This window comes from Colletes latitarsis, chromosome 12, assembly GCF_051014445.1.
Source record: "Colletes latitarsis isolate SP2378_abdomen chromosome 12, iyColLati1, whole genome shotgun sequence".
Classification (NCBI taxonomy): Eukaryota; Metazoa; Arthropoda; class Insecta; order Hymenoptera; family Colletidae; genus Colletes; species Colletes latitarsis.
This window is the reverse complement of record NC_135145.1, coordinates 17,565,850-17,578,044: the sequence shown is the minus strand read 5'-3', so window position 1 is coordinate 17,578,044 and position 12,195 is coordinate 17,565,850. Positions and strand designations below refer to the sequence as shown.

General features: G+C 34.4%; 1 protein-coding gene across 8 annotated transcripts in view; it reads left to right on the top strand.

Moving 5' to 3' along the window:
• The window catches only part of Mical (Molecule interacting with CasL), a 223,137-nt gene that overhangs the window by 184,276 nt on the left and 26,666 nt on the right, over positions 1–12,195 (top strand). For all 8 annotated transcript variants that reach the window (XR_013080867.1, XM_076780078.1, XM_076780081.1 and 5 more), the window contains exons 4-10: positions 1,119–1,477; positions 5,305–5,562; positions 8,963–9,165; positions 9,529–9,662; positions 10,456–10,703; positions 10,798–10,920; positions 11,464–11,691. Coding sequence is in view for 7 of the 8 variants with exons in the window: in XM_076780078.1 (XP_076636193.1) it covers positions 1,119–1,477; positions 5,305–5,562; positions 8,963–9,165; positions 9,529–9,662; positions 10,456–10,703; positions 10,798–10,920; positions 11,464–11,691 (1,553 nt within the window). In the remaining variant the exon portion in view is untranslated. The remainder of the gene's footprint in view (positions 1–1,118; positions 1,478–5,304; positions 5,563–8,962; positions 9,166–9,528; positions 9,663–10,455; positions 10,704–10,797; positions 10,921–11,463; positions 11,692–12,195) is intronic.

The window sequence follows — 12,195 nt, the reverse complement described above, 5'->3', positions numbered from 1 at the left end:
AATTTACGGAACACAACTATTCTCAACAAAACTATTTACATGGATGGATAGAGGGTACCGTAAAGTATTTTTCTATAAAAAATCAAACAATGAGTTTATGGAATGGTAGAGGGGGTAATTCAAATTTTCAGACTTTGGATTTTTAAAAAATTTTTTTACATATTTTTATAAACATAAAATAAATAAATCTCCCACTCACAGACCCAGTCTCCGAGCTGTATGCGCACTCGTCTACTGCGCATACTGCTTTACATCGTATTTTACAATTTACGGAACACGACTATTCTCAACAAAACTATTTACATGGATGGATAGAGGGTTCCGTAAAGTATTTTTGCATAAAAAATCAAAAAATGAGTTTATCGAATGGTGGAGGGGGTAATTTAAATTTTCAGATTTTCAGAGTTTTTAAAAATTTTTTTACATATTTTTATAAACATAAAATAAATAAATCTCCCACTCACAGACCCAGTCTCCGAGCTGTATGCGCACTCGTCTACTGCGCATACCTGCTTTACATCGTACTCTTATAATTTACGGAACACGACTATTCTCAATAAAACTGTTTACATGGATGGATAGAGGGTTCCGTAAAGTATTTTTGCATAAAAAATCAAAAAATGAGTTTATGGAATGGTGGAGGGGGTAATTCAAATTTTCAGATTTTCAGATTTTTTTAAAACTTTTTCAATTCATTCACGAGATATTCGACGAAAAAGATAATTTTGCATTTTCTTTAAGGGATGATTTCACCCCTTAAAAGTGAATTATGGCACGAACGAAAGATAGATATGTGTTATGGATGACCTACTCTACCCGTACACAAAGTTTCATATTTTTTGGAATTTTCGGGTTCCCAAACTTCCCTTGTCAGCCAATAGGCGTCGCTAGTGCGCTACGACCAATCAGCGCCTCTTGCCATCAAGTCATCTTTCTATAGTACATGAACGCATGTAGGTAAACGAAATTATATTGGATTTCTATTATTATATTTATAAATTATTCCTTTATTAAAAAAGGCCAAAAACACTATATTTAACGAACATCAAACGTGGAAGTATTAAAAGAAAAATGTTGATAATTCCTACCTGAGTTTCAGTTTTCATAAATGCTTTCAGAAATCGGATGGAGAGCGAAAACAACACCTGCGGATCATCCGGTCTCTCAATACGAGTTCGACGTGTTGATCGGTGCCGATGGTAAACGAAACACCTTGGAAGGATTCAAGCGCAAAGAGTTCCGGGGGAAGTTGGCCATCGCCATAACAGCGAATTTCATAAATAAACGCACCGAGGCCGAGGCAAGGGTGGAGGAGATCAGCGGTGTCGCGTTCATCTTCAATCAAAAGTTCTTCAAGGAATTGTACCACGAGACGGGCATCGACCTCGAGAACATCGTCTATTACAAGGACGACACACACTACTTCGTGATGACTGCCAAGAAGCACAGCCTGATCGACAAGGGGGTTATTCTACAGGTACAGTGGCTCACGAAAGTATTCGAATGCTTACATATGCAAACTTGAATGGCCAAAATAATGTACGTTAAAGTAATTTGCTGAAACAAGTAGATGCCAATAGAAAGATGGAAGTCTTAAGATTATGCCAGTAAAATTTGAAAAGGATTCAATAACGTAAAGAGGAGTTATGAGACATTTATTAGAAACACGTATGGTAAGTGACTCACAAAAGTATTCGAACGCTACATGTATTATTAACACATTGCGTAATGCACTCTATTCGTTTAATGTGCTTCCTAGGGCCTGCACATTTTTGGAACTCCAGAAACACACTATACGATGCATATATGCACTTTTTTAATTCGCATTTGGTATTCACATAAGGTATTATTAAATATTACTATATATTTTTTATGCATCTATTTATTATGTAGACTTTTTTACATTTTAACTATTATTTATTTTACACACCTGAGTAATGCTTTAGAGTATGATATCTCGTAAAGCGTTCTCCTTTGTGCAATGGTGTTTGGCACAATTTGCAATTGTATCTAGTTTCACTCCTTTTTCCACTGGACAAGCAGACTTTACATTTTTTCATTGGAAATTTCTTTTTGCTATCTATTATTGGACATTTCTTTATTTCGCTAATCATTTGTTATGAGAACACGCGAGACTTCGTTACCCTGGTAACGTAACAAGAAAATTTATTTTTAGTTCCTTAAAACATCAATTGTATTGAAAAAATATGAAAACGAGATATCTCGTCACCCGTACACAATGCGTTAAATTATTTAATATTAATATTTTGTTGGACCACCTTTAGCAGCTATAATGTCTCTTAGCCGACGTTCCATACTGTAAACCAATGATTTTGTAAAACTACACTCAATGGAGTTCCATATTTCTATAATTTTATTTCTCAGTGTTTGCTTTGATGTTATTTGAAATTTATTTAATCTTTTTCCGATTTCAGCCCATAAAGGAGGGTGTTAAGAAATGCCCATTTTTGACATCGCCTGGAAAAGAAAAATTCATGCAGGATCTTTTAGAGTGTCTCCCAAGGAACAAAAAATGTCCTTATCACTTTTCCGAGAAACGACGGGAAAGTTGTCAAAAATACGTTCAAAGTATGAATGTGATGATACTAGAACTTACGTATTGTTTAGGAAAAATTATTTTCGGTTGCGGGTGTCAATTACAATAATTTTTGGTGAATAGTCATACCCCCGAAATCTTGTGCATTTTCGAGAAAAAAATTCGAATAGATACTGAAATTTTTAGACGAAATTAAAAAATTTCAAATCATACTAAAAAAATTATATTTAATTAGAGGGGTTAATTACAATCATATTTGGTGAATAGACATACTCCCGAAATCCTAACCATTTTCGAGAAAAAAATTTCCACATCGAAAATCTAACGTGGGGCCAGAAATGTCTCTCCAAAATTTCATGCGCAACTTTAAAATACCATAACTCCTGAACGGATTGAAGGATTTTAATTTTTCAAAATGCAATCGACGCGTATTTTGGCGAAGAATATGTAGAAATACCAAAACTATTCGAAGAGTTGTTCCTTGACACCGTAAAATGAGAAAAACACCCAAAATACTGGTCCAATTTTCAAACAGCCATAACTCCTACAATAGTAAAGTTATGTCATTGAAATTTTTTTCTAAAGTAGAGCCCACGGATGCCTACAAAAAAGTATTAGACAACTTTTCTATAGGCCGTCAAACAAATTTATCAAAAATGAAAAACAAATTTTTAATAAAAATCGGCAGGGAGTTGGCGCCTAATTTTTCGACGGAAAAACAAAATTTCAAATTATACAAAAAAAATTATATTTAGTTACAGGGGTTCATTACAATCATTTTTGGTCGTTACACATACCCCCGAAATTCTACGCATTTTCGAGAAAAAAATTCCTTACTGAAAATCTAATTGGGTGCCTAAATTTTTCGACGAAAAAAAAAAAATTTCAAATCTTTTTGGAAAAATTATTTTCGGTTGTGGGGGTCAATTATAATAATTTTTGGTGAATAGACATATCCCCGAAATCCTGCACATTTTCGAGAAAAAAATTCAGAACGAGCGGAACTTTAAACGTTAATAACTTTTTAACGAAGCCTCCATCAACAAATTGATATTCTTGATTTTCGTCTTGTTTCGGCCTCTAGAATCTCCTATTAAAATTTTTACCAGGCGTGGTCGAACACCCTGTATACGTAAGTTCCATTATTATCACATTCATACTTTGAACGTATTTTTGACAACTTTCCCATCGTTTCTTGGAAAAGCGATAAGGACATTTTTTGTTCCTTGGGAGACACTCTAAAAGATCCTGCATGAATTTTTCATTTCTAGGCGATGCCAAAAATGGGCATTTTTTAACACCCTCCTTTTCAATCGGATTTATGTTTGGACTTTACGATGTAGTAATTAACATGTATGGTATGTTATAGACGTTCCATTCTGTTACAATTCTAGTAGTATACTTCGGATCATTATCTTGTTAGAAGTGGAAATCTTCCAATAATCTTAGTTTACTGTCACTTTCTTTAAGATTATTCTTTAAAATATTTAAATACTTCTATTTATCAAGTATTCCGTCAATAAATATCAAATTTCCGGTGCCACTGGCAGCCATACACCCCCACACCATGACTGATCCACCTCCGTGTTTCATTGTTTGATGCAAATGTCGAATTTCCAATTCTGTATTTGGTTTTCTCCACACATAATTTTTACCATCCGAGCCAAAAATATTAAACTTTAACTCGTTCGAAAGGATGACTTTATCCCAAAACGAATTATCTTTATTAATGTAGGTTTTCGCAAAAGTAATTCTTTTTTTATGATTTACTGCATTAATATATGGCTTCTTAACACTAGGTTTACGGACACTCGTTGCGCATATTTTTATTGTAATTCGCTCTGTTAATAGTTACATTAAGATGCAATTTTTCTTTTAATTAGAATGTATATTCGTATCATTACATCAATTAAATCCATTATAAATTGCTAACAAATAATATTTATGAGTTCTGTAACGTTAGGTTTAGGTCTGTTTAGGTATTCCGTAAACCTAATATTAATACATGGGTTCGTAAGATCCGTCGACATAATTCCTGAACTTCTCTATGAAACATATCAGCTACCATATTTGCGAGTTGAGGAGCGGATATAATAGGATTCTGTTTTATTTCGCGAATGATAACTTTCTCCTCTCTTCCAGTCAATTTCTTTGGTCGACCTGATCGAGCTTTGTTTGCAAGTGTTCCCTCATTCTTTGACTCTTTTATGATACAATGTATCGCAGACTTACTTCTGCTCACAATCCCAGCCATCTCGTTATACGATTTGCCATCTTCATGCAATCAGAATATTATTTCTCTTTCACACTTTTTGGTGTTCATTTTAAATACTATTGTGCACACTTCTACGTTACTGTTACTGAAACGATATCCTAACATCAAGTGAACGTACCAATATTTTTATTCACCAATGACGTTTACATTCTGTGCAAAGGAAGATGAAAAACTATCAACAGCGTTTCAATACTTTTGTGAGTCGTTTACCATGCATGTCTCTAATATCTCATAACTCCTCTTTACGTCGTTGAATCCTTTTCAAATTTTACTGGCATAATCTTAAGACTTCCATCTTCCTATTGACCATCTACTTGTTCCAGCAAATTACTTTAATTTTTATTCAAGTTTGCATATGTAAGCGTTCGAATACTTTCGTGAGCCACTGTATATCGACACTCTGCGCAGTGCGTTGTTCGTGTGAAACAGTCACGGATAGCAATTCGACGATGATAATGACTTTGACGTTTAGGACCACGCAGACACTGCCAAGCTGCTCGCCAAAGAGAATGTGGATCGCGAGGCATTGATGCTTTACGCTCGAGAAGCGGCCGAATTCTCCACGGAATACCAGATGATGGATATGGAATTCGCAGTGAATCATTACGGGCAACCGGACGTGGCTATGTTCGATTTCACGTCTATGTACGCGGCGGAGAATGCCAGTCGAGTTTTGGAGCGTCGCGGTCATAGATTGCTTATGATCCTCGTCGGCGACAGTCTGCTCGAGGTACATCAAAACGACGCTCTACGAACCCCTACTTTCACTATGAATTTCAGTACCATAATGAAGATAGTCTAAATAAGAATAACAGGTTTCCTGTAAAAAAAAAGTTGAGAGAAATTACAGTATTATTGATGAATTTGATCGTCGAATCTATTGTAAAATCGGAACTTTTATTCACAATATGTTAAACTTTCAGTTGATATCTTTGAGGCTTTTACAATTTCGATTTTTTTTTTTTAACTGATACTGTTAAAGACTTCCAGGCGTACGTCGTGTCTTTTTGAACATTTTCTCCAAGTATTTCGGTTTACTAGGCTAATTTTTAAACCTTTAACGCTCATGCCCGAGTCTGACTGTTTTGGAAAACGATATTTGTTTAATTTAACGGTTTGAGGGATAACAATACTTGTTTTCCTTCAAATTATACGTTAGAGACAACATTGTAATTAACAAAAATTGCATTTTTATGTAGCTTAGAAACTAGTTCAGAAAACTGATCACTCTTGGAATAATATGAGCGTTAAGGGGTCAAGCCTTTTCCGGGACTTTGTGCTATTAAGGAAGTATTGCTGTCTAGACTATCAATTTCACGGCTCGTTTTGTGATTTTTTTTCTAATGATAGGTAGGCTGTTTTGTACTGAGACTTTGTAGATATATTTATTCATCTTATAAGCACGTACAATATTTTTTTCATGGAAAAATATTAAAAATCGTGGAAATTATAACTTCTTATTTAATGGCCCTTTTGGAAAAGGTGCTCCAGTGGCTTCCAAGATTCCAGATAATTTGAAACAGAGGGGGTTAAAGTATCTTCATAAGGAAGATTGTAGTTATAGCAGGAACTAGGGAGAAGTCAAAATCCTGATAAATAAAGAAATGGCGACGCTTCAAGTTTCGAATTTCTATTTGTTAATCGTTCGTTTGTCTTTAGCGCATCAAAAAAAATAGTAAAACTCAATATTTGTTTAAATCTCTAATTCCAGCTATAAAGGCGCGTCTGCTGAATATTCTCTCTAAATTTGAAGTCAATCGGTCTGCTAGATCTTGAAATATCATGTAAGCCAGTTTAAATGCGTTTTTTTAAACAAGAAGCTATAACTCTCGCAATTTTTAATATTTTTTGATGAAAAAAATACTGTAGATACCTATAAGACAAATAAATATATCTACAAAATGTCACTGCAAAACGACCTACCTGTCGTTAAAAAAAAATCACAAAAAAGGCCGAAGATATGACAGCCTAGGCAGCAATACTCCCTTAAGACAGCTATAATGTTAATTTTGCAAATTTTTCAAACTTCTAAACCTGAATATCCCCTTAAAGGTTCAGTGATACTTGCAAACACTTATACATTCTTACAAAAGAAGGCTACATGCTGAATGAGCAGTTTTTTTAAAATGGAACTGGGCTTTCAATGTAAGAGTCGATGAGTAAACAAATCCTAGAGTACCAGATCATTAAGAAACAACCATGTTTATAAAAAATTCCTTTTCTAATTAACGTAAATAGATAGAATTATCATTTATAAATTACATAAATACCAAGGAAACAAAGAAAACGTAATAGTTTATGGGGAAAAACCACTGTAACGGTTGAAAAAATAAAAGCAATATTCAAGAATTTTTTGGGGATAACTTTGAAACTTTTTCTAATAAATGTTCTATGTTTTCGAAAGTACATTTCTTGAACGACTTCTTATAAAAATTTCATAGAAAAATATTAATTATTATAGACATAATAGGAATCGGCGTGAGAGGCCTCCAAAAATTTGTTGGAAATGTGTGATTTTTCACTGGAAATTCTAAAATAAGAAATCATGCAATTTTCTTAAACTATAGAACAGTGGTTTCAGTTGCACGTGAGGATTTATAACAATAATAATTTATTATAAAGTGGTGGAGCTTTGAAGAAAAGATCTTAAAAACCTGCAAAAAAATCAATATTTCTTTTAACACCACGTAGGAACCAATTAATATAGAATTAAGAATCGCCATACAAAATTTAGAGTAAATTGGATGAAAATTGACTGAGTCGACCAGTTTGAAAAAGTTGGTTTTGAGAAAAACTTATTTAAAGTTGCATCCGCTTGATACAAATGCTCTTTATTCATACCACTTATCATTTAAGACTAAATACTTTTGGTCCACATAGTTATCTCGATCCAAACGCTTCTCATTCATACGAAAACTTAGCCATAGCAGAAATAATAAAAGAGTTTCAAACAAATGTCATAAAGAAAAGAGCAGTTAGTTCAAAGCGTTATGCATATTACATTTTTTACATCTACTAAAAATTCTGCAACTTTGTCATTTTTATTTTATTTTAATACTTTAGGAGATTACTCTTAAAATCCCAAACATTAAAAAGAGATAAAAAAAAATTCGATTTTTTCAATCCGTCACAGTGTAATATAGTGTAATATTAACGACACTTGGTATTTATAATCCTAGTATCTGTAATACCGCAATAACATTAACGATATTATTTATTAGTAATATGAAGCAATAGTACCACTCAGTATTATCAAAAATTCTTAGATATTTGATTAATTCCTTGCATTACACTAAAATTCGGAAGTTGCTGTGCCTAACCCATACGCTCGAATGATCGGGGAAGTACCCAAAATGGCGGAGCGATATTTCGTCGATCGATATATCGCTCCGTCATTTTGGGTACTTCCCCGATATTTACGAGTTCGACTCGTGATGTTTGGTCCGAAATGTCGATTACGAGTCAGACTCGTGTTATTCACGTTTAACGTGAAATTAAACAACGAGCCTTACTCGTGATATTCAAGTTTAACCTAAAATTTTCATCGCGAGTCAGACTCATGAAAATAGTGTAAGAGGTTAATGTATATTTAATGGTGTCGATCACGGAGGTCTGTTCCAAAAAATTCCAAACTTACACTCGGAAACCTTAAACAGTATCAACTGCACTTTCGTTATATTCAACTGTCATGTAGTTAGAAAAGCAAATTCTATAACCTAGAAGGGAAGAACAGGAAAATGTCGATTACGAGTCAGACTCGTGTTATTCACGTTTAACGTGAAATTAAACAACGAGCCTTACTCGTGATATTCAAGTTTAACCTAAAATTTTCATCGCAAGTCAGACTCATGAAAATAGTCAAAGAGGTTAATATATATTTAATGGAGTCGATCTCGGAGGTCTGTTCTAAAAAATTCCAAACTTACACTCGGAAACCTTAAACAGTATCAACTGCACTTTCGTTATGTTCAACTGCCATGTAGTTGGAAAAGTATATTCCATAACCTAGAAGGGAAGAACAGGAAAATATCGTTTGTTTTTGATTCATTCAGCTGTAAGAAGTGAAAGCCCCAAACCCGTATTTGCAATCGTGGCGATGTCAGAAATAGTGAAATAGAAAATTATTTCAGCCGTTTTGGCCGACGGGTTCTGGTTGCGCGAGAGGATTTTTGAGCTCTTTAGACGCTTGCTGGGCGATCAAACAATGGGGCGCCTCAATATCGCCGTTAGAAGTAATCGCAGAGCGAGAATCGATATACAGATTACTTGGGCAAACCACGCCGGAAAATTTGAACAGAGATTACGCCGCGTACACGCTGGATCCCCACACCAGGTATAACGCATTACTTGGGTAATATTTAATGTCACTGCATTGTACAACTTGTTCTAGTTTCGACACCTCATATGGCATTAGAAAATGTATACGATTAGATTGTATGCGTATACGTTTAGTTGTGTAAGCTCGTCGCTTTCAATTAAAATAAAAAAAGAAGTACATCGCTAACGAGACGTGTATGCGTACAACACTTAACAAAAACTGTTTTAAAATTTTGAAATTCCAGTTAGTCACTTTTTTTTTCCATGTCAAAGCAAAATCTTACTTCGATATTAAATAGAATACTTTAATGTTTAATGTCATTTACCGTTTCTGGTAATTTGTTTTCTCGCTATCTACAGTTAATCAATTCTCTTTAAGATACCCAAATCTGAATGTATCCTCTGTAACTCCAATGCAAGTACGAAGTCTCCTCGATACAGATGATCCCGACAGCATCAAACAGCCTCCTGTGCAATCTGACGTCGATATCCCTAAAAAACGTCGCCGACGCGGTAAGTTTTGAGTATTTTGTAACAATTGCCTTTTTATATGGCACATTCTTTATTGCACATTTAACGCTCTGAGTCCGGCACCATTTAAACCCACGGTGGCAGTAAATTTCCAAACGTTCAGCAAGTTATATCATTAAAACTCATTTTACTCTTAAAACAAGTTTCATTATATATTTATATAACATATTCTGCAATAATTTCAATTCTTTTTAAAGTTAAAATATAAATTCACACAAAAATGGTACGTATTGCTAAAATAAAATATTATTCTTCGGATGCAATAAATTTGCATATTTTGATTCCATTTTCTTATAAATAAATAATCGTAAATAAATTTAACCACGTTAAATACATATTAAGATTATTATTCTAACTTATTCTAAATAGTTTTTTCTTATTTCACCTGTTCACGTTTAAAAATTTTGTTTTTCATTCGCAGTTTTGTGTATATTACTTTGGTTAGGTCTGGGTATAATTTTATTTGTATTTTATGATATTTTGTTTATTGAAGGTGCTGATATTACAAACCGAAAAACGTTATATAATTATATAAAACTTGTCCTCAGAGTTAAATGAGTTCCAATTATTTCAAACAAGTTATTATTCAGAAAAAGATATCCTCGTCAATTTTTAAATTGGAAAACCTGAATCTTCCATGTTTACAAGAATAGAAAGTTATAGAGTACTTAATGATATAATATTTAAATGCTTAGTGATATAATCACCGGACTCAAAGTGTTAATTAAATACAAAGAAGAAATATTATGACCACAAGTGATCGTATATCATACAGATCTTCGTGGCGAATCTCAAGTCCATCCAGATACGTTGCTTCGCTGGCTGCAAAGGCAGGTTGCTCTATACGATTCGGTTCAAATTGAAGATATGGGTGCCTCCTTCAAAAATGGTCTGGCTATTTGTGCGATCATTCACAAGTACCGTCCAGATCTAATAGATTTTCACAGTATGCAACCGGAGGATGTTGCGAAGAACAATCAACTGGCCTTCGACATATTGGAGAAGGAATTGGGCATACCTCCGGCAAGTGAATTTAATTGCACTCGATACTAGAATATAAATAGTTCCAACGAAGAAGCAATAAGGGATTGCGACATTTAAATATTGATTTTTTTAGATAATGACGGGAGAAGAGATGGCCGAATGCGAGATTCCTGACAAACTTGCAATGTTTTCGTATTTGACGCAAATATACGATGTTTTCCGCGGTGAAATTCCATACATTAGACATCCGAAATTAGTAAGTAAACTTATACGTTAGTAGTCAAGCGATCCAAATATGTTTAATTTATGTTCCATGTTTTATAGTATTCAGTATCATGTCCAAAATCACGGATAGAACATTTACTGTCGGCAGAGCATTCTTTGTTAATCAAGACACATCCTCGTCCAAGAACGCCCGATCCTCCGTCCCATTGGAACCAAACTCCATCATACATCGTTCATGACCGGAGATCAGAATCATTATCTCAGCCCATTCCTCGAACGTTTTCTCAAGAGACCGTTAAGCCATTAGACTATAATAATAACAGGATATCGTTAAGCGAAACTATCATTGAAGATAACAGATTCACGCTAAGCTGGATAAAAGATAAATTTTGGAAAAGTATATTTAGACGTCGAGGAGAACGTTCAGATCGCCAAAAAATTTCGATAGAGAGTACCAGAAATGTTGTATGGAAAATAGTAAAATTAACGATCGAATAATATTCCCTTTCGATTAATTATCCGTATGTGTAGTTTGTATTCTTATGTACCAACGCATTGATCGTGTTTCATGAAGGAACCTGAAAACGAAGAAAGGCCTGCGCACAGTAAACAATTGAGCCAATTAACGGCTGACCAAAAAGTTCATTTGCTCGACCGTATCGTCAGGCAAGAGAGCGCAACGAGAACGAGACACTCACGATCGCGACATAACGAAAATTTATACCCCGCGGATAAGAAGGGGGACACGATTAGTCGACGTTCTCGAAAGAGACGCAGCACGGAGAAGATGGGCGCGACAGTGGTAGGTTTCATATATTTTCTTGACTTTTAATTGAAACTTGTTCAAAGTAGAGAACAGTATGATATACAATAACATCACAAGATAGATTAGAAGCCTTTCGTCTACAAATTTTTTAACCATACGTATGTTTTCGAATGCTTTTAGTCAGCAGAAAGTCCAAGGTCGAAACATTCTGTTTTCCTTAAATCTTACATCAACTCTTTGCGTGTCGTGATATAGAATTGATTGAGTGCTTAGACACAGGAGAACAACTGTGAATGCAAAGGGTTGAGTCACGTATTTAACGCTTTATGGAATAAATTATTTAATGATAATACAATGTAAGTTTCCGTAGTTGTATTTCCGCTTATTAAAGATATTCCATAAAGGGTTGGAAATTTAAACACTAACGTTCCATACACACGCGCGATACTTACAATGCTTGTATCCTATAGTCACGGTGGCAGAAGATTGAAGCACTTATGTATCGTGGGATAATCGTATCATTCTTAATCGTAATTATTG